Genomic DNA, 25,495 nt, shown 5'->3' with positions numbered 1-25,495 from the left:
GTAGCAGTAGAGCCACTGCCTCACAGCATCAGAGACCTGGGTTCGACCCTGAGTACGTTATTGCCAAGGCAGCCTTCGTTGTACGTTAAGTTCTGGAGTAATCTAAACTGAACTAAACTGACTTCTCCAACCGTGTATTTAGTGACATACTTGCTCTTGAGTTACCTCAATTAGAGGGCAGCACAGTGGTGCAGCAGTAGAGTTGCTGCCTCACAGCACCAGAGACCCGGGTTCAATCCTGAAGACGGGTGCTGTCCGTATGCTGTTTCTCCCTGTCACCACGTGGGTTTTCTCCGGGTGCTCCGGTTTCCTCCCACACTCAAAAAGCTGAACAGGTTTTTTAGGCTAATTGGCTTTGTTAAACATTGTAAATTGTCCTTGGTGTATGTAGGATAGTGTAGGTATGTTGCAAAATGTACCTGAAAGTCACTGAAAATCTGTCCCAGCCCGTATGTGCGATTTTGGCGCCGTTTAGAGGGGGGCGGGTTTAAAACGCTATTTTCACTAGGCTGTTCAAATCGAGGTTTTTCAGCCTAGTTAATTATTAACGTAAAATCCCTCGCTTGAGCTATTATTCGTTTTAAGGGGTTTATTTACTTGTTATAGTAGGTTAAAAATTAACCTCTAAACCCGCGACCACCGACAACGGGCCAGATCTCATACAGGGGAAAACGGAAGGTAGGCTGTTTATTTTTACGTTAAAAAGGGCTTCTTAAGATCCCTTTATACAAAGTTAATGTTGCGAGTAGCTAATTTGGGGCCCATTAAATCCCGCAGTATTTTTCTGGGCATTTGAGGGCACAAATCTACCGCAATGTGAACGTTCTAAACCAGCGCGTTCACAGGATCCCACTGGAAAGCTGATTTAAATGGACATTAATTTACAGCAATTGAACACTAAACTCCTTCCATTTGGCCTATAAATTAATGTAACTGAGATTTAAAAATCATGTTTTATTGTGAATTATTTGTGAATATTATTTGGACACTTAGGCTATTTAAAAATGTTAATCATTTATTAAGACATGGATAGATGTTTAGATCTAGTAATTGAAGTTTGGAATTAGCTACAATTGGGTAACTAACTAATTAGATGCTTTAATTTCAGGTCATCCAAGTAAGATTTTTTATATTTGTTTCAGAATGCTTCAATCTATGATAACTGAAAATTTCATTCGGTTATCTTAATTTTTAAGAAGGTTATGGGCTTTTGACTGTCCACGATCACAGCTTTTTTTGTTATGTCCATAGAAAATCAATAGGGAACAAGATGCTAATTTCCGAGTATGAAAATGGCCATAAATGTTTTAAATAATTGAGATATGAAAGTGAATTAGATGTCAAATTAAACTTATTTTTATGCTTTATCTGATGGGATAAATTACAGACTTGATTTTTAAAATCTGAAAATTTTGTAACATTGCTAGATAGTGCTAGTGAATGCTGGTCGGCGTGGACACAATGGGCCAAAGGGCCTGTTTCCCCCGCTGTATCTCTAAAGTCTAAATTTGAGTTGAAACCACAGTTGCTACCCATGGACCCACAGCGGAAACATTCGATGATCATCGGCTAAAATGTAGCAGGTGACTACAACAGTGATTACGCTTTATCAGTGAGACAACACTTTATTTGTGGACTCATGAACCAAACGTTTGTGTAACTGGCTCAGCTGCATGTCTTCAATGAGGAGTGACTTGTTGGGTATCACGTTGCATGCGGACTGTTCACTCACTTCTCTCACCCTCTGGTTGAGTCCACTCAATGTGAACTTGTAAATCCTTCATTATCCCTCCCCCCCCCCCCCCCCCCCCCCCCCTCTTACCTCTCCTCCCTCACCCCCCTCTCCACCCCCTCAATAGACAATAGGTGCAGGAGTAGGCCATTCGGCCCTTCGAGCCAGCACCGCCATTCAATGTGATCATGGCTGATCATCCCCAATCCTGCCTTCTCCCCATATCCCCTGACTCCGCTATTTTTAAGAGCCCTATCTAGCTCTCTCTTGAAAGTAGCCAGAGAACCTGCCTCCACCACCCTCTGAGGCAGAGATTCCACAGCCTCACCATTCTCTGTGAGAAAAAGTTTCCTTGTCTCTGTTCTAAATGGCTTACTCCTTATTCTTAAACTGTGGCCCCTGGTTCTGGATTCCCCCCAACATCGGGAACATGTTTCCTGCCTTTAGCGTGTCCAAGCCCTTAACAATCTTATATGTTTCAATGAGAGACCCTCTCATCCTTCTAAACTCCAGAGTGTAGAAGCCCAGCTGCTCCATTCTCTTCCCCCCTTCTCCCCCTATTCTCTCCCCTGTCTTCCCCCCTCTCGCCTCACCCTCTCCCCTCTCTCAAGTCAAGCTCATTGTCATATGCACAAGTAAGACAGACACAAAATGCTGGAGCAACTCAGCGGGACAGGCAGCATCTCCGGAGAGAAGGAATGGGTGACATTTCGGGTCAAGATCCTTCTTCGGAGGAAGAGTCGGGGGAAAGGGAAACGAGAGATATAAACAGTGATGTAGAAAGACATAGAGCAGATGAATGAAAGATAAGCAAAAATGTAATGATGATTCAGATTCAGATTCAATTTTAATTGTCATTGTCAGTGTACAGTACAGAGACAATGAAATGCATTTAGCATCTCCCTGGAAGAGCGACATAGCAAATGATTTGAATAAATAATAATAAGTGTCCGGGGGGGGGGGGGGGGTGATTGGCAGTCACCGAGGCACGTTGTTGAGTAGAGTGACAGCCGCCGGGAAGAAGCTGTTCCTCGGCTGATAAAGGAAACAGGACATTGTTTGCTGTTTGCTGGGTGAGAACGAGAAGCTGGTGTGACTTGGGTGGGGAAGGGATGGAGAAAGAGGCAATGCAGGGGATACTTGAAATTGGAGAAATCAATAATCATTCCACTGGGTTGTAAGGTGGCCAAGCCAAATATGAGGTGCTGTTCTTCCAATTTGCATTTGGCCTCACTCTGACAGTGGAGGAGGCCTGGGACCTGAAGGTCAGTGTGGGAATGGGAAGGGGAACTAATGTGTTTAGCAACCGGGAGGTCAGGTCAGTCCAGGCGGACTGAGCGAAGGTGTTCGGCGAAACCATTTGCCTTGCATCTGGAGTTCCTCCCTCCACATTCCCTCCGTAGACCTGCCGAGTTGCTCCAGCAGCTAAATTATTCTTGCTGCAGATTCCAACACGTGCAGACACATGAGCTTCCAGAAGTCTGTGGAATTCTCTGTCTCAGAGGGCGGTGGAGCCAGGTTCTCTGGATGCTTTCAAGAGAGTGCATGACGGGGCTCTTAAAAATAGCGGAGTCAGGGGATATGGGGAGAAGGCAGGAACGGGGTACTGATTGGAGATGATCAGCCATGATCACATTGAATGGCGGTGCTGGCTCGAACGGCCAAATGGCCTACTCCTGCACCTATTGTCTATTGTCTATTGTAATGTGTCGGAAGGAACTGCTGATGCTGGTTTAAACTGTAGATGGACACAAAATGCTGGAGTAACTCAGCTGGACGGGCAGCATCTCTGGAGAGAAGGAATGGGTGACGTTTCAGGTCAAGGCCCTTGTTCTAGGTCTGGGCCCAAAACGGCACCCATTCCTTCTCTCCAGAGATTCTGCCTGTCCCGCAGCTTTTTGTGTCCATCTCCAGAACGTAATGATGGTTGGAGTGGGCAGCTGTAATAATACGTCCATCCCTTTCCTTGGTGACTAGTTCTGGAGAGGCCAAATCAAATTACAGGAGGAAGATAGAGGACCACCTGGACAGTAATAACAGCAGGCAGGTGTGGCAGGGGATCCAGTATCTCACCAACTATAAGACCAACCTTGGAGCTGTTGAAGGTGACGCCTCGCTGGCAGAGGAGCTGAACCACTTCTTTGCTCGCTTTGAAGTGGAGCCACCCGAGACAGCCACATCACAGCACATGGTCTACAGCAGCCTACCCCTCAAGATAGAGGAGCATGAGGTGAGGCGCACTCTGCGGGCCATCAATCCAAGGAAGGCTACTGGTCCGGACGGCGTCTCTGGACGCGTGTTGAAGGACTGCGCAGACCAGCTGGCTGGAGTCTGGACGAGGATTTTTAACCAGTCTCTGGCCCAGTCCACTGTTCCACCCTGTCTGAAATCCTCCACCATAGTCCCCTTGCCCAAAAAAAAACAACATCTCCAGCCTCAACGACTACCGGCCAGTCGCACTCACACCAGTGGTGATGAAGTGTTTTGAAAAACTGGTCCGGGGTCACATCACATCACTTCTGCCCCGAAGCTTTGACCCCCACCAGTTTGCGTACAGAGCGAATAGATCCACAGAGGACGCTGTAGCCACAGCTCTCCATGCTGCACTGTCTCACCTGGAGCAGCGGGGGAGCTACGTGCGGATGCTCTTTGTGGACTACAGCTCTGCTTTTAATACTATCCTTCCCCACAAACCTGGTGGACAAACTGGGGGACTTGGGACTTCCACACTCCACCTGTACGTGGATAAATAGCTTCCTGTCGGGTCGAAGCCAGAGAGTCAGAGTGGGCCATCACACATCCACGGCCCTCAGCCTCAGTACCGGCTCTCCACAGGGCTGTGTACTGAGCCCCCTGCTCTACACCATCTACACGCATGACTGCACCCCAGTCCACCACAGCAACACCATTGTCAAATTTGCGGATGACACTACAGTGGTGGGACTCATCTCCGCGGGGGACGAGTACGCCTACCGGGATGAGGTGGAGCAGCTGACAGGGTGGTGCGAAGAAAATAACCTGCTCCTCAACACCTCAAAGACGAAGGAGGTAATAATAGACTTCAGGAAAAACAAAACGGACATGGTACCACTGACCATCAGAGGGGACTGTGTAGAGAGGGTGGCGGATTTCCGCTTCCTGGGAATCCACATTGAGGAGGACCTGACGTGGAGCGTGAACACCACTGCGCTGCTGAAAAAGGTCCAGCAGAGACTGCACTTCCTGCGGGTGCTCAGGAAGAACAACATCACTCAGAGGCTGCTGCTGTCCTTTTATCGGTGCTCCATTGAGAGCATACTAACATACTGTGTATGCGTGTGGTACACCTGCTGCACAGTGGCTCAGAGGAAAGCGCTCCAGAGGGCCATTGACAACGCCCAGAGGATTGTCGGCTGCCCTCTCCTTACCTTGGAGGACCTACACAGTTCCCGCTGCACCAAAAAAACCCAGAATATAATAAAGGACATCTCCCACCCCGGACACTCCCTGTTTGAACTGTTGCCGTCAGGCAGACGGTACAGATCCACAAGGACAAGGACAAATAGACTACAAAACAGTTTTTACCCCACTGCTATAAAAGCACTAAATGTGGCCGCCAAGGAACGCAGGGGCGATACAGACTAAGGGACTGTGGTAACGGTGAAATCGACAGAAGGATGGAGGGTTGGGTGTGTATGCGTGCTTTGTCTGTGTTTTTTATTTATTGCTTATCTTTATTATTTTACCGTGGATGTTTCGTTAGCTTTAGAAATGTTTGAATGCTGCACTGACTGGCTGACATTTTAAATTTCGTTGTACATGGCCCATGTTACAATGACAATAAAGAAACTATTCTATTCTATTCTGGAGGGAGATTGAATCCATTACCCTTTGAACTTACAAGCTCAAGCATCACCCACTGATCCACATCTGACATCAATAGTACATTAATTTTCATCTCTATCACAGCAGGTTTACAGTGCAATTATGTTCAAGTAAGAACACTGTCACACTGAAATGTTCAAAAGGTTTCACAGATGTATTCCAATGCTTGAATAACCGAGATTGTTATTAAAACTGAGGGTTTATATTGAATTACTCATGATGGTAAGGTTACGATATCTATCGCCCCTTTGCGTTTTGAAATAAAATATAATGAACATGATTAAAGTGATTTAAATCAAAGCAGTTTTATTCTCAGATAGATGGTTTTAGTTTGCATCCCATTTAAACAGAGTTTTAAGGCAATTGATTCACTTAGTTTAGAGATACAGTATGGACACAGGCCCTTCGGCCCACTGAGTCCGCGCCGACCAGCGATGCCCGCACATTTAATGCCCCTACCCACTTAGGAAACCTGAACGGAAACCTCTGGAGACTTTGCGCCCCACCCAAGGTTTCCGTGTGGTTCCCGGAGGTTTTTGTCAGTCTCCCTACCTGCTTCCACTGCCTGCAACCTCCGGCAACCACCTGCAACCTCCGGGAACCGCACGGAAACCTTGGGTGGGGCGCAAAGTCTCCAGAGGTTTCCGTTCAGGTTTCCTAAGTGGGACAGGGGCATTACACTATCCTACACGTTCCAGGGACAATTTACACGTATACCAAGCCGATTAACCTTCAAACCGACACGTCTTTGGAGTGTGAGAGGAAACCGAACTCGGATAAAACCCATGCAGGTCACGGGGTGAATGCACAAACTCCGTGCAGACAAGCACCCGTAGTCGGGATCGAACCCGGGTCTCCCGACGCTGTAAGGTAGCGACTCTACCGCTGCGCCACCGTGCAGTGCTTGCGTTGAGTGATTCTGTTGATACTCACAGCTGTGGCAAGTTTCTCCAGTGTAGCCCGTCCCTGCGCAGTCACAGTGAAAGGTGTTCCAGGACTGAGAACATTCCCCGCCGTGCTCACAGTAATTTGGCAAACACCTGCAACGAGAAAGATTGTCATTAGGATGACCTGCTTGCCAGCAAGTATGGGAACAGGGTGTCGAGAAAACCAGACAACATTAAGGACAGAGGAAGCACCGAATGATTCAGACACTAATAACATCCCATTGTAAAAAGTTGGAAGGAACACAAGGAACTGCAGATTCAAGTTAACAGAATAAATGACACAGCAGGTCAAGCAGCATCCCTGGAGAATAGACACAAACTGCTGGAGTAACTCCGCATGTCGGGCAAGATCTCCAGAGGACATGGATATTAGAGATTTTGATGCTTTGATTTTCAGTCTGAAGAAGGGTCCCGAACCGAATCGTCACCGGCCCATTCTCCAGAGGAAGTGTGTCGGAGGGAACTGCAGATGCTCCCAGCCTGAAGAAGGGTCTCGAACCCGAAATGTCACCTATTCCATTTTTCCAGAGATGCTGCCTGACCCGCCGAGTTACTCCAGCAGTGTGTGTCACCTGGTTCTCAGTCAGAAGAAAGGTCTTGACCCGAAACATCACCTATTCATTTTCTCCAGGGATGCTGCCTGACCTGCTGAGGTACTCCAGAATTTTGTCTCCACTTTCCAGAGATGCTGCCTGAGCCGCTGAGTTATCGGCATGGACCCGATGGGCCAAAGGGCCTCCTTCCATGCTGGATCACTAAACAAAACTAAACTCTATGAACTAAATTAAACCCTGCAGAACTACCAATTGTCGCTCAGTAGGATATGCATCAATGGTTTTCTCTGCGTGTGTGCGTGAGAGAGTGTGTGTGAGAGAGAGAGAGTGTGTGTGAGTGAGTGTGTGTGTGTGTGAGTGTGTGTGTGTGTGAGTGTGTGTGTGTGAGAGAGTGTATGTGTGAGAGAGCAAACGAGAGTGTGTGATGGTGTGTGTGAGAGAGAGTGTGAGAGGGAGTTAGAGTCGGAGTCATAGAGTGATACTGTGTGGAAACAGGCCCTTCGGCCCAACTTGCCCACACCCGCCAACAATGTCTCATCTACACTAGTCCCGCTGCCTGTGCTTGGTTCATATCCAATATGCAGTATAATGTGGATAAATGTGAGGTTATCCACTTTGGTGGCAAAAACAGGAAAGTAGATTATTATCTGAATGGTGGCCGATTGGGAAAGGGGGAGATGCAACGAGACCTGGGTGTCATGGTACACCAGTCACTAAAAGTAGGCATGCAGGTGCAGCAGGCAGTGAGGAAGGCGAATGGTATGTTAGCATTCATAGCAAAAGGATTTGAGTATAGGAGCAGGGAGGTTCTACTGCAGTTGTACAGGGTCTTTGTGAGACCACACCTGGAAAGACATTCTTGCCATAGAGGGAGTGCAGAGAAGGTTCAACAGACTGATTCCTGGGATGTCAGGACTTTCATATGAAGAAAGACTGGATAGACTCGATTTGTACTCGCTAGAATTTAGAAGATTGAGGGGGGATCTTATAGAAACTTACAAAATTCTTAAGGGGTTGGACAGGCTAGATGCAGGAAGATTGTTCCCGATATTGGGGAAGTCCAGAACAAGGGGTCATAGTTTAAGGATAAGGGGGAAATCTTTTAGGACCGAGATGAGGAAAACATTTTTCACACAGAGAGTGGTGAATCTCTGGAATTCTCTGCCGCAGAAAGTAGTTGAGGCCAGTTCATTGGCTATATTTAAGAGGGAGTTAGATGTGGCCCTTGTGGCTAAAGGTATCAGGGGGTATGGAGAGAAGGCAGGAACAGGATACTGAGTTTGATGATCAGCCATGATCATATTGAATGGCTGTACAGGCTCGAAGGGCCGAATGGCCTACTCCTGCACCTATTTTCTATGTTTCTATGTTTCTATCCCTCCAACCCTGTCCTATCCATGTTTCTGCCTAACTGTTTCTTAAATGTTGGGATAATCCCAGCCTCAACTACCTCCTCTGGCAGCTTGTTCCATACACCCTCCAACATTTGCGGTGACGTAGTGGTATTCTTGCTGCCTTACAGCGCCAGAGATCCGGGTTCAATTCTGACTACGGGTGCTGTCAATACGGAGTTTGTCCGTTCTCCCCGTGGCCTGCGTGGATTTTCTCCGAGATCTTCGGTTTCCCCCCCACAGGTCCAAAGACGTACAGGTTTGAAGGTTCATTGTCTTGGTATAATTGTAAATTGTCGCTAGTGTGGGTAGGGTAGTGTTAGTGTGCGCCGATCGCTGGCCGGCGCGGACTCGGTAGGCCGAAGGGCCTGTTCCGCGCTGTATCTCCGAACTAAACTAAACTAAACATTTCATTGAAATGATACATGGAATCTTGTAAACTGAATATAATCTCTAAAGTGAATGACAAGGAACATTAAGAGAATCAAAAGGAAAATATCTATTTCTTATCACATTTGAGAAATGTAAATGTTTTATTTTATCATCAACATCTAATTCTAAGCCAAGGAACCACTTGCATTATTTTAATATAAAATTGAACAATGTTTAGTTCAGTTTATAATAGCGATACATAGAAACATAGAAAATAGGTGCAGGAGTAGGCCATTCGGCCCCTCGAGCCTGCACCGCCATTCAATATGATCATGGCTGATCATCCAACTCAGTATCCCGTGCCTGCCTTCTCTCCATACCCCCTGATCCCTTTAGCCACAAGGGCCACATCTAACTCCCTCTTAAGTATAGCCAATGAACTGGCCTCAACTACCTTCTGTGGCAGAGAGTTCAGGAGAAAATGTTTTTCTCATCTTGGTCCTAAAGGATTTTCCCTCTATCCTTAAGCCATGACCCCTTGGCCTGGACTTCCCCAACATCGGGAACAATCTTCCTGCATCTAGCCTGTCCAACCCCTGAAGAATTTTTTAAACTTCTTTAAGATCCCCCCTCAATCTCCTAAATTCTAGTGAGTACAAGCCGAGTCTATCCAGTCATTCTTCATATGAAAGTCCTGACATCCGAGGAATACGTCTGGTGAACCTTCTCTGCACTCCCTCTATTGCAATAATGTCCTTCCTCAGATTTGGAGACCAAACCTGTATGCAATACTCCAGGAGTGGTCTCACCAAGACCCTGTACAACTGCAGTAGAATCTCCCTGCTCCTATACTCAAATTATTTTGCTATGAAAGCTAACGTACCATTCGCTTTCTTAACTGCCTGCTGCACCTGCATGCCTACTTTCAATGGCTGGTGTACCATGACACCCAGGTCTCATTACATCTCTCCCTTTCATAATCAGCCACCATTTAGATAATAGTCTGCTTTCCTGTTTTTGCCACAAAAGTGGATAACCTCACATTTATCCACATTATACTGCATTTGCCATGCATTTGCCCACTCTCCCAGCCTATCCAAGTCACCTTGATTCCAAAATTCCAAGATACGAAGCAGAAACAGGCCCTTTGGCCCACGCTGATTAGCGATCCCCGAACACTGACACTATCCAACTAACTCTAGGGATAATTTATAAATTTACCAAAGCCAATTAACCTACAAACCTGTACGACTTTGGAGTGTGGGAGGAAACCAGGGCACCCGGAGAAAACCCCCGCAGTTCAGGGGAAGAACGTACAAACTCCGTACCAACAGCACCCGTAGTCAAGATCAAACCCGGGTCTCTGGCGCTGTGAGGCATAAACGCCGTGCCGCCCGTGATACGAATAATACATTTTAGATTTTAGTGCTCAACCTCGCACAGCTCATTAACTGCATTGCAGTGGCTTCTGCACATCTTTACAGAAGTCAGGCAAAGCCCTGCCGAGAGAGCCATTGCCTGAGCAGTTTGAGACATATTTACATAATGAGAGACATACATAAAGGTTATTCAGCATGATTTCCTCGATATGCTTTTCCTTTTTGCCCAATAAATGACAACTTTAAAAACGACTGGGCTATCTCTAACGTGGGCGGTGGCTCAGCGGTTGAGATGCTGACTCACAGCGCAAGAGACCCAGGTTCCATCCTGACTGCAGGTGCTTGTCCGTCCGGAATTTGTACTTTCTCCCTGTGACTGCGTGGGCTTTCTCCGGGCGCTCCGATTTCCTCCCACATTACAAAGACGTGCAGGTTTGTACGTTAATTGGATTCAGTAAATTGGCCCTAGTGTGTAGGACAGAACTACTATACGGATGATCGCTGGTCGGCATGGACGCTGTATCTCTGAAGTGAAATTCTCACTGGACAGGGAGGTTCTATTTACAGATACAGCGTGGAAACAGGCCCTTCGGCCCACCGAGTCCATGCTAGCCATCAATCACCCATTCAATATTATCCCACTTTCTCATCCACTCCCTACAGATGGGGGACAATTTACGAAGGGTGAGTAAGCCTCCCAACCTACAGATTTTTGGGATGTGAGGGGAAACCAGAGCACTGAGAGGAAATCTACGTGGTCACGGAGAGAACATGCAAACTCCACCCAGACAGCACCCGAGGTCGATTAGGAAAAGGAAATGTTCAACGAGACCTGGAAGTCCTTGTACATCAGTCACTGAATGTAAGCATGCAGGTACAGCAGGCAGTGAAGAAAACTAATTTCATAGCAAGAGGATTTGAGTAAAGGAGCAAGGAGGTCTTACTGCAGTTGTACAGGGCCCTGGTGTGCAGTTTTGGTCTCCTAATTTGAGGAAAGACAGTCTAGCTATTGAGGGAGTCCAGTGTAGGTTCACCAGGTTAATTCCCGGGATGGCGGAACTGACATATGATGAAATAATGGGTTGACAGGGCTTATGTTCACTGGAATTTAGAAAGACGAGAGGATACCTTATAGAAACATATGAAATTCTTCAGGGATTGGACAGGCTAGATGCAGGAAAAACGGTCCCGATGTTGGGGGAGTCCAGAACCAGGGGTCACAGTTAAAGAAAAAGGGGTAGGCCATTTAGGACTGTGATGAGGATAAACTTTTTCACCCAGAGAGTTGTGAATCTGTGGAATTCTCTGCCACAGAAGGCAGTGGAGGCCAATTCACTGGATGTTTTCAAGAGAGAGTTAGATATAGCTCTGAGGGCTAATGGAATCAAGGGATATGGGGAGAAAGCAGGAACGGGGTACTGATTCTGGATGGCCAGCCATGATCGTATTGCATGGCGGTGCTGGCTCGAAGGGTCAAATTGTTTGTACGAAGATACTCCTGCACCTGTTTTCTATGTTTCTATTTAGGGATCGAACTCGGACTCGGTGCTGTGAGGCAGCAATTCTGCCAGCTCGACCACTGTGCTGTTCTAGCATGGAGGATAAAGATGGAGGAGGACATTGAAAAGATAGAGACCTGGAAGAGCAAAAGTATCTCAGATTTCAAAATACTGACTTATGCTTGTTGAAATATTTCAGATTTAAAAAATTTACGAGGATGTTGCTAGAACGAGAGGGCCTAAGCTATAGCGAGAGGTTGAGTAGGCTGGGTCTCTATTCCTTGGAGCACAGGAGGATGAGGGATGATCTTATAGAGGTGTATAAAATCATGAGAGGAATAGATCGGGTAGGCGCACAGAGTGGGTGAATCGAGGACCGGAGGACATAGAAACATATAAACACATAAAATAGGTGCAGGAATAGGCCATTCGGCCCTTCGAGCCTGCACCGCCATTCAATATGGTCATGGCTGATCATCCAACTCAGTATCCTGTACCTGCCTTCTCTTCATACCCCCTGATACCTTTAGCCACAAGGGCCACATCTAACTCTCTTAAATATAGCCAATGAACTGGCCTCAGCTACCTTCCATGGCAGAGAATTCCACAGATTCACCACTATCTGTGTGAATTTCTTTTTCCTCATCTCGGTCATAAAAGATTTCCCCCTTATCCTTAAACTGTGACCACTTGTTCTGGACTTCCCCAACATCGGGAACAATCTTCCTGCATCTAGCCTGTCCAACCTCTTAAGAATTTTGTAAGTTTCTATAAGATCCTCCCTCAATCTTCTAAATTCTAGCAAGTACAAGCCGAGTCTATCCAGTAGCTTTAACATAGTTTTAAGGTGAAGGAGAAAAGGTTTAATAGGAATCTGAGGGGTAACTTTTTCACACAAAGGGTGGTGGGTGTATGAAAAAATCTGCTAGAGGAGGTGGTTGAGGCTGGGACTATCCCGACATTTAAGAGACAGTTAGACAGGTACATGGATAGGGCAGGTTTAGAGGGAAATGGGCCAAATGTGGGCAGGTGGGACTAGTGTAGATGGGACATGTTGATAAGTTGGGCCAAAGGGCATGTTTCCACACTGTATCACTCTATGACTAAGTAAACTCCACATCTGACCTGCCTGCGCTCTAATGGTTCAGAAGACACATTTACAAGTGGTTTATTGGTGGTCGTATTGTTTCACTTGAAATCTAGCCATGGGATTCAATGCATTTTGTCAGGCACTTTGAGCCAGCAGGCTATCTGGAGGCAGTTTGTGTCTCGGTCTGGATTGGCCATAACATTAAACCAGATTCTTTATGGAATGAGAACAGCAATTTGACGTAACTGGAGCAGAGCTTTCTTGGTCAGTTTAGTCTTGCGTGGCAACACGGAGCATTAACTGCCAGCAGATACCAAGGTAGACTTATTACCAAAGGGCAAGAGGTCACTCTCCAGTTGTTTAAATGTGAAAGTAATAGTTTTATCTCAAGTGTGAGTGGGTAGTTTCAATATAATCGGCAGGAGAGTGCAATCTCATTCCCGCACTTAGCAGCCAGCAGTAAACATACTGGAGTAACTCAGCGGGACAGGCAGCATCTCTGGATAGAAACATAGAAACATAGAAAATAGGTGCAGGAGGAGGCCATTTGGCCCTTCGAGCCAGCACCGCCATTCATTGTGATCATGGCTGATCATCCCCTATCAATAACCCGTGCCTGCCTTCTCCCCATATCCCGTGACTCCACTAGCCCCTAGAGCTCTATCTAACTCTCTCTTAAATCCATCCAGCAATTTGGCCTCTGTGGCAGAGAATTCCATAAATTCACAATAAATGAAAACGTTTTTTAAATGCTCACCTCAGTCTTAAATGACCTCCCCTTTATTCTGGATCCTGTGGCCCTGGTTCTGGACTCGCCCTCAATCTGTGTGGGAAATTTTTTGTCTGCATCTAGCTTGTCCAGTCCTTTTAAGTAGAATTATATCTGTGTTCTATAAAGAGGATCCAAAGTTTACAGGAGTGATGTTTCGAGTCGAGAGATGGCATCTTCGGACGCTGCCCGTGAGGTGCTGCCACCTTCCGGCAAATCAAAATGAGTTGGTACTCCAGCATTTGAAGTACAGTCTATCTTCGGTGCAAAACTGCAGTTCCTTCCGACACAGCAGTGTACATACAATGCATTGCTGCAAGCAGCTATCTTTCACAGGAACCTAGGAATAGTTAAGGTGTCAGGGGTTATGGGGAGAATGGGGTTAGGTGGGAGAGGTATAGATCAGCCATGATTGAATGGTGGAGTAGACCTGATGGGCCGAATGGCCTAATTATGTTCCAATCATTTATGAATTTATGATAAGGCCAGCTTTACAAGGGTAGGGGCTGTGACACAGCGGTAGAGTTGCTGCCTTACAGCGCCAGAGGCCCAGGTTCGAGCCTGCCTGTGGGTGCTGTCTGTATGGAGTTTGTACGTTCTCCCTGTAACCGCATGGGACCCGCGTGGAACCAAACAACATATGAGGTGCTGTTAGTCCAATTTGTCGATTGGTTCGCTGAACACCTCCACTCGATCCGCGATCTGCCAGTTGCCAAACATTTTAACTCCCCCTCCCATTCTCACACTGACCTCTCTGTCCTGGGCCTCCTCCACTATCAGAGTGAGGCCAAACGCAAATTGGAGGAACTGCGCCTCATATTTCACTTGGGCAGCTTACACCCCAGTGGTGCGATTATTGATTTCTCTAATTTCAAGTAACCCTTGCATTCCCTCTCTCCCCATCCCTACCCCACCCTAGTCGGCCTGCTAGTATCACTGTTTGTATCCACTTGTTATCACCTTTTCCACAGCCAACAATGGACCATTGTGGGCTCCACTTTTACTTGATCATCAGTGCTGGATTTGATTTGTTCTTTTCATACGTTTCATTCATTTGTTCTTTGTACCTTTACATAACTAGTTTCCCTCTCCCGTTTTCACACAGAGAGTGGTGAATCTCTGGAACTCTCTGCCACAGAGGGTAGTTGAGGCCAGTTCATTGGCTATATTTAAGAGGGAGTTAGATGTGGCCCTTGTGGCCAAGGGGATCAGGGGGTATGGAGAGAAGGCAGGTACGGGATACTGAGTTGGATGATCAGCCATGGTCATATTAAATGGCGGTGCAGGCTCGAAGGGCCGAATGGCCTACTCCTGCACCTAATTTCTATGTTTCTATGTTTCTATGTGACCCTCAGACTGAGTAAAGGGCCTGTCCCATTTGGCAATTATTTCGGTGAATGCCGGTGTCATATCAATGTCGCCAAAAGATTTTGAACATTTCAAAATCCAGCGGTGACAAAAAAATATTTGTGACGCATGAAAAAACACCGCGCGTCAGACGTCATCACGCCGCGCCACGCCGCATCACGCCGCAAATTTTCTGGTGACCTGATACGTCAGTCAATGATGCCGGCAGTTGCCGAAAAAATCACCAAGTGGGACAGGCTTTTAAAGGGGCCGTCCCACTGCGGTGAGCTAATTGGCGAATTTAGAAGAGTTTAGCAGAGTTTGAAAAAATGACATGTTGAAGACTAGCCTCGACCTCCTTTGAAGATGTTGAAGACTAGCTTCGGAAAAATTGGAGAGTGAAGTCGACCTCCTTCGACCTCCTTCGACCTCCCTTCGACTATGTTGGAGACTATCTACGACTAGCTTCAACTACCTTTGATTACCTTCGACTACCCTCGATTACCTATGAATAATATGCCGACCTACTATGACCTACTTCGACTGAACCTACGAGTAAAAAAAGTATCGATTTTTTCCATTCCGACCTTTTTTTACTCGCGAGCATTATTCAGCATGTTGAAAAATACGCCGCGACCTAGCTGAGGCCTCGATTTCACGGAAACTTCTCTCAAGCATGAAGGAGATTTACAAAGTCCTCCTCGGACCTTGTGTCGACCATGCTGCCAGTATGAGTCGAGGGCAAAATCGTCTGAACTCGCGGATTAGGTCCCCGCAGTGAGACAGCCCCTTAAGTATCTCAACCCAAAACATCACCTATTACTTTTCATCAAAGATGCTGCCTGACCCACTGAGTTATTGCAGCATTCCATGGCTATTCTCCAGAGATGTTGCCTGGCCAGCTGAGTTACTACAACACTTTGTGTCTATTCTCCAGAGATGCTGCCTGACCTGCTGAGTTACTCGACCCGAAACGTCACCCATTCCTTCTCTCCAGAGATCCCGCTGAGTTACTCCAGCATTTTGCGTCTATCTTCGATTTAAACCAGCATCTGCAGCTCTTTCCTACCCACTTTGTGTCCAGTGTTGGGTAATGGTACTATATTGAAGACATTTAAAACTATAAGACTGCTGAGACTTAAAAAAAACAATTGTTATTGAAACATATAAGAATGTTAAGGGTTTGGACATGATAGAGGCAGGAAACATGTTCCCGATGTTGGGGGAGTCTAGAACCAGGGGCCACAGTTTAAGAATAATGGGTAAGCCATTTAGAACGGAGACGAGGAAACACTTCTCACAGAGAGTTGTGAGTCTGTGGAATTCTCTGCCTCAGAGGGCTGTGGAGGCCGGTTCTCTGGATACTTTCTAGAGGGCTCTTAAAGATAGCGGAGCCAGGGGATATGGGGAGAAGGCAGGAATGGGGTACTGATTGGGGATGATCAACCATGATCACTGAATAGCGGTGCTGGCTTGAAGGGCCGAATGGACAATAGGTGCAGGAGTAGGCCATTCGGCCCTTCGAGCCAGCACCGCCATTCAGATAATTCCACAGACTCACAACTCTCTGTGTGAAAACCACACTCGCAACTCTCTGTGTGAAATCTTGCTGGGGGGTCCTGCTGGGAGACCACAGCCCCCTCCTCACCTGGCAAACCACGTGGGGGAGACGGTTTAGTTGCCAACTATCCGACCATGGAGCAGGGAGCACGGGATTACATGGTACCCGTGGCGGGGGGGAACTCCCCCCGACCTGACAGCAGGTTTATGGTGGCATTTAAGAATGTCAATATCCTTTTAGTTCCAACCATAATAATTATTGCTGGGATTATTGTCGAAATGCCTTGAAGAGTATTCTTCGAAAGCCCACGCTTGCATCGCAGCAGGGGTTGATTGGAAAGAGATTGCTGCAGTACAAAAGAGAAGATATTGCTATCAAGTGCGCATCAATTGTCTGTTTACATCATAAACAGGGCTCTGGAAGATGCACATGGGGGGGGGAACCGGACTGCTGTGAAAAGCATTGTGAGTAACATCGCTGTTCAGACAATTAAGTGGTCAAGTCACAGTGGGTGACATTGTATCGAGCAAGATGGAGAGATGCAAAACGCTGGAGTAATTCAGCAGGGGCAGGCAGCATCTCTGGAGTGAAGGAATGGGTGATGTTTCGTTCTAGATGCAGGACAAAAGTTCCCCATGTTGTGTGAGTCCAGAACCAGGGGTCGCAGTTTAAGAATAAGGGGCAGGCTATTTAGGAGACTGAGATGCTGAAAAATGTTTTCAATGCAAAAAGTTGTGAACCTGTTGAATTCTCTGAAATGTAGAAAGTTGTTGAAAGTTTAAATTATTTGGCATGCGCATTTTTTGTTAATGTTTGCAGATTTGTGTTCAGTTCTGGGCACCGTGTTACAGGGAAGATGTTGTCAAGCTGGAAAGGGTACAGAGAAGATTTACGAGGATGTTGCCCGGACTAGAGGGTGTGAGCTACAGCCAGAGGTTGAGTGAGCTTTGACTCTATTCCTTGGAGCACAGGATGAAGAGGGGTGATCTTATAGAGTGGGTGAATCGAGGACCAGAGGACATACATATAAGGTGAAGGTGAAAAGATTTACTAGGAACCTGAGGTAACTTTTTCACACAAAGGCTGGTGGATGTATGGAACAAGCTGCCAGTGGAGGTAGATGAGGCCAACATTTAAGAAACAGTTAGACGGGTACATGGGTAGGACAGGTTTCCGACAACAGCCCACTGATCTGAAACATTAATTTGTCTGTCCTCGTCAAATGCTTCCTGATCTGCTGAGCCTTTCCAGGATCTCTGTCTGTCTTCATTTCAGATTGTTATTACTGGCAGAGTTCTTGCTATGGTATATTTGCATTGTTAATCGGTAATTCAACTGTTAATAAAAGCATTAAACACTTTTCAGCAGCTGCTTAAATTATTATTAAATGCACACCGCCACTGTGTTCATGAAAGGACTAAATTTCATTACTCTTTTGTGAGTGATAGGCTAATCTATCACTGAATTAGTGAGAATATTGTCATTAGAAGAGTTTCACTTGATAAATTAACCTCGGATTGAGTCAATGATGTTACCACTAAAATAAATCTGCACAGAATTTCATGTCTAGCTTTAGGCTTCAGAGATACAACGCGGAAAACAGGCCCTTCGGCCCACCGAGTCCTCACCAACCAGGGATCCCTGCACACTAGCACTATCCTACGCACTAGGGACAATTTACAATTTTACCAAAGTCAACCAACCTATAAACCTGTACCCTGCACGTCTTTGGAGTGTGGGAGGAAACTGGAGCACCTGGAGAAAACCCACATGGTCACAGGGAGAATGTACAAACTCTGTACAGACAGCACCCATAGTCAGGATTGAACCTGGGTCTCTGGCGCTGTGAGGCAGCAATTCTACAGCTGCGACGCCATGCCTCCGTCTGCCTAACTTTGGACTTTAGCGATACAGCATGGAAACAGGCCTTTAGGTCTACCGAGTCTCCACCGACCAGCATTCGCCCTGTAAACTAACACAGTCCTACATGATTTACATTGAATCCAAAGCCAATTGACCTACAAATCTGTACGTCTTTGGAGTGTGGGAGGAAACCGTAAACCGGAGCACCCGGAGAGAACCTGCGCGGTCACAGGGAGAAACGTACAAACTCCGTAGGGACAGCACCCGAAGTCAGGATCGAGCATCGGGTATCCGGCGCTGTAAGGCAGCAACTCTACCGCTGTGCCACCGTGGCGCCTGAAACTGCCTTGCATTTGGACGCTGTAGGCCGTGGAACTCTGGAGGCTTCTGTTAACCTGGGGACTGAACAGTCGGCTGTGGTGACCCAGGTACTCCTGAGATAAACAGGTCCCCATGGCGTGCTGAAACCCGGGCAGACTGAGCTAGCACTGGTAGAAATGCAGATGCACAGAGCCAAGGGTATTGCCTGAAGACGGCCTGTTAGAATGCACACATCCCATATGGAAAGTCTCTCACTCTGAGAATAAATTCAGATGTCCCAATTGTCTGTTTGATGCGCTTTTCCACTCAGCGAGCAAATGATTGTTATTTGTGTAATCAACCCATTTTTATCACTTTTTTCCTAAATTGAGTTCTAACCAGAACAAAGCAACACATTGAATCACTAACTACTTGGAAATTAGATTCTTCATTAAAAATAATTATTGATCACTTGCTTGTAAAAACTGCCTTGTGTATTGTTATGCTCCATCGCGTGTTCGCTTCATTGCAAAAGTTCCAATTAAAATGGTCAATAAACTGAAATAATGCACATTCCTTTTCTGTCATTCAGATTATCAAAATGGTGAGCAGTAGATTGGTTTAGTTTAGCGACACAGTGCGCAAACCAGGCCCTTATCCTACACCCACTCGGGACAATTTATTTTTGGTCTCCAAATCTGAGGAAGGACATTATTGCCATAGAGGGAGTGCAGAGAAGGTTCACCAGACTGATTCCTGGGATGTCAGGGCTGTCTTATGAAGAAAGACTGGATAGACTTGGTTTATACTCTCTAGAATTTAGAGGATTGAGAGGGGATCTTATAGAAACTTACAAAATTCTTAAGGGGTTGGACAGGCTAGATGCAGGAAGATTGCTCCCGATGTTGGGGAAGTCCAGGACAAGGGGTCACAGCTTAAGGATAAGGGGGAAATCCTTTAAAATCGAGATGAGAAGAACTTTTTTCACACAGAGAGTGGTGAATCTCTGGAACTCTCTGCCGCAGAGGGTAGTCGAGGCCAGTTCATTGGTTATATTTAAGAGGGAGTTAGATGTGGCCCTTGTGGCTAAGGGGATCAGAGGGTATGGAGAGAAGGCTGATACGGGATACTGAGTTGGATGATCAGCCATGATCATATTGAATGGCGGCGCAGGCTCGAAGGGCCGAATGGCCTACTCCTGCACCTAATTTCTATGTTTCTATGTAATTTATTTTTTAATTTTATACCGAGCCAATCGACCTACAAGCCTGTACATCTTTGGAGTGGGGGAGGAAACCGAAGATTTCGGAGAGAAGCCACGCAGGTCACGGGGAAAACGTACAAACTCCGTACAGACAAGCAGCGGTAGTCAGGGTCGAGCCCGGGTCTCTGGCGCTGTAAGTGCTGCAAGTGCTGCAACTCTACCGCTGTGCCACCCTGCCACCCATACTAGAAAGGAAGATCAAGTATACTGTAAACGCCTCTCTGTCTCTCTTTCCCTCTCCATCATCACTGGAGGTGGGTTCTCACTCGAAATAGTGTCAGTCACAGCGGGACATGTTCCCACAAGAATCTTGTATAAAGCAATAGATTCTTTATATCAATATAACAATTCTTTCTATTGCCAGTGGTGTAAACCAGGTGACATTGAAGCACGCAGCCCATTTTTACATCTCTCCCCGCGTGTGCTGTCAATTCACCAACGCCATGTTTTATGCCGTGGATCACATTTTAGATTGAATTTGATGTGTTTTTATACCAGGACTTGAATCTGGATTTAAACACGCTTCTGTTTCCTTTCACACCCAAGGCTTTGGTGCGGTGCAGCGATGCAAGTAGAGACTCCACCTCATAGAGGCCCAACACGAACTGGAGGAGCAACACCTCATATTTCACTTGGGCAGCTTGCAGCCCAGCGGTATGAACATTGACTTCTCTAACATCAACCCTTGCTTTCCCTCTCTCTCCATCCCTCCCCCATCCCCCGACCAGTCTGACTGTCCTCTTGATTGGATTTTGTCTTTGTCTGCAATGTTGTCACCCGAAAAAAAGACCACCAGGGGCGCCGGGGAGATGGCAGCCTTGTCGGCAGTCTGGTCGTTTTTTTTTATCTTTTGTTATTTTTAGCATTTGTTAAAAGTTTATTTTAATGTACTTTGGTTTGTTTTATGTGGGGGGAGGGGGGAGGAGATCGGGGGAAACTGTTTTTCAAGTTCCTACCTTCCCGGAGATGTGATCAATTTTCAAATCACATTCTTCGTGCTCTGGGGCCTACCATCGCTGGAGCTGGAGGCCTCCTTGGACTGTCGCGAGCCCAACCGCGGGGTGCGGACTTAACATCGGAGCGGATCCCTAGCCTGGGATCGCTCCCACCGCGGCCTGCGGACTTACCATCAAGGGCTCGCAGTTTCAGGAGAGCTAAGTCGGGAGCTCCAGGTTCTCCAGCCCCGGAGCGGCGTTTGATCGACCGGCGCGGGGAGCTGACAACTGCCTGATGCAGGAGCCGAACGCCTCGACGTGGAGGGCCCGAAAGCCGTTGGCTACGGGAATCAAGACCGAGGAAGAACAAAATGACTTGAACTATATTTCGCCTTCCATCAGAGTGAGGAATGTGTAGGAGTTACTGTGGTGGATGTTCATGTTAAAATGTGTTTTTGATTCTGTTGCTTTTATTTGTATGACTGACCTGGCCAGTGAAATTCCTCTTATGTTGCAAAACATACTTGGCGAATAAAATCTGATTCTGATTCCACTAGCTAACAATGAACTACCTTTTCCTTGATTGTTGTACCCTTTGATGTCTCATTTTCACACCTCACCCTTCCATATCTCTGTGTCTCCCACTCCCCTGACTCTCAGTCTAAAGAAAGGTATCGACCTGAAACATCACCCATTCCTTCTCTCCAGCGATGCTGCCTGTCCCGCTGAGTTACTCCAGCATTTTGTGTCAATCTTTGGTGTAAACCAGCATCTGCAGTTCCTTCCCACACACAGTGTCACTGGCCAATTTTCAATTGTAACCTGAGTTAAGTTGAGTTTAGTTTATCGTCACATGCACCAAGGTACACTGAAAAGCTTTTGTTGCGTGCTAACCGTTCAAAGGAAAGGCTATATATGATTACATCTGATTCGAAGGGCCGAATGGCCTACTCCTGCTTATATTGCCTATTGTCTACAATCAAGCCATCCACAGTGTACAGATACTTGATAAAGAGGTGTAGGAGTAGTAGCTGGGACATTGTTGGCCGGGGTGGGCAAGTTGGGCCGAAGGGCCTGTTTCCACACTGTATCACTCTATGACTCTATGAATCTCTACTCGGAAATATGCCTTGCTGCTCCTAAAGTGAAAGGTGTATTCTGCCACTCCCCCTTTGGGAGCGAAGGTTTCTGAAGTGAATGATGTGAATATTCTTTCCCTGCCTGAGCAAGGGATGTTTAATGCCATTCCCTGTGGATTCAACTATGTTATTTGCTGCTTCTGGAGTGAATGATGCCACACTGTCAATTTCCCTGGAGTAACTGATATACACTGCCACCCCCCTGCAAATGAACAATGTCTTTTGACACTCTTAATATATACTGTCACACATCTCCTGTAATGAGTGCCGTCCAATGCCACTTCCATTGTTCGCTGCCCTTCAAGGCAGCATCTTCAGCAACAGAGTGGTTCCACCAAGATGCAGGACAGAACGCCACAGGAGATCCTTTTCCCTGTGGCTATCAAATCGTACAAATCCTCCCCCTTCAGTCATGGTGTAGACTGAGACTAACTCCCCCCACCAATCTTTGCACATCCCCCAAGCCTTTCCACTCGTCGATTTAAAGTCATGTTTCAGGTGTTTTGTATTTGGTGTATTATGTGTTTTTACTGAATGTTGGCAGATCACTTTTCCTCCTGGGATAAATAAAGTTATTTCGTATCATATTGTGAGTGTGAATACACCATTCCTGATATACCGTGTAACATGCTGTGCATTAAAGGTACCACAATGCCACTTGCGTTATTGCGAACAGGGCTACTGATAGGAGTCATAGACTAATACAGTGTGGAAACAGGCTCTTTGGCCCAACTTGCCCACGCCGACCAACATGTCCCGTCTACACGAGTCCCACCTGCCTGCGTTTGACCCTTCTAAACCTGTCCTATCCATGTACCTGTCTAAATGCTTCTTAAACATGTTGATAGACCTGCCACAAAGACCTCCTCCAAAGGCTCGTTCCATATACTTACCCCCCTTTGTGTAAAAAAGTTACCCCTCAGGTTCCTATCAAGTCTTTCCCCCCTCACATTAAACCTACGTCTCTGATGTCTACGGCATTCCCCATTGGAATGAATGTTTTATACCCAAGAGTGGCATGGTGGTGCAGCAGTAGAGTTGCTGCCTTACAGCACCAAAGATCCTGATCGCAGGTGCTGTCTGTACGGAATTCATACTTTCTCCCCGTGACCGTGTGGGTTTTCCCCGGGTGCTCCGACTTCCTCCCTCACTCCATAGACGTACAAGTTTGTCGGTTAATTAGCGTTGGTAAAGTTTGTAGATTGTCCCTAGTGTGTAGGATAGTGCTAGTGTATGGAGGTCAAGGGTCACATGGACTCTGTAGGCCAAAGATGCCTGTTTCCACGCTGTATCTATAAACTAAACTAAAGCATACTTTTGGCCTTGCTCAAACTATGGCACAAACCTAATCTTCTAATGGCACATGGGCACAATCTACCCTTCCCGTCTAACTGGGAAATACTCATTCAAAATTAGTTCATTTTGCCATGAGCTTGTATTTTCCACAAATCAGTGGAAATCTAGCAGATTTCACAGTGAATGGTAGGGCCCATTGTGGAGTAGAGGGATCTGGGAGTGCAGGTCCATTATACGTTGAAAGTGGTGGCACAGGTGGCAGGCAGCATCTCTGGAGAGAAGGCATGGGTGACGTTTCGGGTCGAGACCCTTCTTCAGACCTCGATCCAAAACGTCACCCATTCCTTCTCTCGCGAGATGCTGCCAGCCCAGTTGAATTACTCCAGTATTTTGTGTCTGTCTTCGATTTAAGCCAGTTCTTTCCTACACATACTTGTCACGGAAGGCTTTTTTGTACCTTGATCTTCACCAGTCAGTGAATTGAGTATCGGGGTTGGGACAAGATACAAATGCTGGAGGGCCTGAGATATGGGGAGAGGTTAACCATATAACCATATAACAATTACAGCACGGAAACAGGCCATCTCGACCCTTCTAGTCCGTGCCGAACACATAATCTCCCCTAGTCCCATATACCTGCGCTCAGACCTCGATCCGAAACGTCACCCATTCCTTTTCATTGTTGACCCACATTGTTGACCCACATTGTTGACTCCACAAGGTTGACCAGACAAGGACTTTATTCCCTGAAGCGCCCGAGGAAGAGGGGTGACCTTATAGAGGTGCATGAGATTGAGGGGAATAGATAATCTTTTTACCCAGGGTAGAGGAATGAAGGCTGAGTCGAGGATATAGGTTTAAAATGAGAGGGGAAAGATTTAATAGAACCTGAGGGGCAACTTTTTCACTCAGAGGGTGGTGGGTATATGGAATGAGCTGCCAGAGGAGGTCGTTGAAACAGCATTTAAAAGACGCTTGAGCAGGAACATGGATAGGAAGGGTTGAGACGGATATGGGCCAAACATGTGAAAATAGGATTATCTTAAATGGTGCACCTTGGTTCACAAGTTCACAAGTTATAGGAGTAGAATTAGGCTATTCGACACATCGAGTCGACTCCGCCATTCAATCGAATGGCCTACTCCTGCACCTATTGCCTATTGTCTGTCATGGCTACTTCTTCCTGCGTATGGCGTGCCCAGCCTAAACTGTAGGTCAACTTGTTCCATTTGATTTATTTGTTTGTGCACATCAGGTTGACTGCATCAGTCGAAACAGGGTGGACCACGTGAAGGTTGCAATCTCCCACCCCCCCCCTATCATGGCTGATCTCAGATTCAGATTCTGATTCAATTTTAATTGTCATTGTCAGTGTACAGTACAGAGACAACGAAATGCATTTAGCATCTCCTTTGAAGAGCGACATAGCAAACGATTTTGAATTTAAAAAATAAAAAATAAATAAATAAATAATAAGTGTCCAGGGGGGTGGGGGTGATTGGCAGTCACCGAGGTACGTTGTTTAGTAGAGTGACAGCGGCCGGAAAGAAGCTGTTCCTCGACCTGCTGGTTCGGCAACGGAGAGACCTGTAGCGCCTCCCGGATGGTAGGAGGGTAAACAGTCCATGGTTGGGGTGAGAGCAGTCCTTGGCGATGCTGAGCGCCCTCCGCAGACAGCGCTTGCTTTGGACAGACTCAATGGAGGGGAGCGTGGAACCGGTGATGCGTTGGGCAATTTTCACCACCCTCTGCAATGCCTTCCGGTCGGAGACAGAGCAGTTGCCATACCATACTGTGATGCAGTTGGTAAGGATGCTCTCGATGGTGCAGCGGTAGAAGTTCACCAGGATCTGAGGAGACAGATGGACCTTCTTCAGTCTTCTCAGGAAGAAGAGACGCTGATGAGCCTTCTTGATCAGAGTAGAGGTATTGTGGGTCCAAGAGAGGTCATCGGAGATGTTGACTCCCAGGAACCTGAAGCTAGAACCACGTTCCACCTCCGTCCCGTTAATGTGGATGGGGGTGTGCGTGCCGCCTCTGGACTTCCTGAAGTCTAAAATGAGCTCCTTGGTCTTCTTGGAGTTAAGGGCCAGGTTGTTGTCAGCGCACCATGCTGCTAAGTGCTGGACCTCCTCCCTGTAGGCCAGCTCATCGTTGTTGCTGATGAGGCCAATCACCGTTGTATCATCTGCA

General features: G+C 46.8%; 1 protein-coding gene across 1 annotated transcript in view; it reads right to left on the bottom strand.

Annotated features, from left to right (window-relative positions):
- Positions 1 to 25,495, bottom strand: part of LOC129699107 (contactin-associated protein-like 5) — a 1,038,064-nt gene that overhangs the window by 407,207 nt on the left and 605,362 nt on the right. Inside the window, exon 11 of the mRNA XM_055638766.1 lies at positions 6,530 to 6,636. Within this exon, the coding sequence (XP_055494741.1) occupies positions 6,530 to 6,636 (107 nt within the window). The remainder of the gene's footprint in view (positions 1 to 6,529; positions 6,637 to 25,495) is intronic.

This window comes from Leucoraja erinacea, chromosome 7 (genome assembly GCF_028641065.1).
Source record: "Leucoraja erinacea ecotype New England chromosome 7, Leri_hhj_1, whole genome shotgun sequence".
Lineage (NCBI taxonomy): Eukaryota > Metazoa > Chordata > Chondrichthyes > Rajiformes > Rajidae > Leucoraja > Leucoraja erinaceus.
This window is presented reverse-complemented; position numbering and strand designations above follow the sequence as displayed.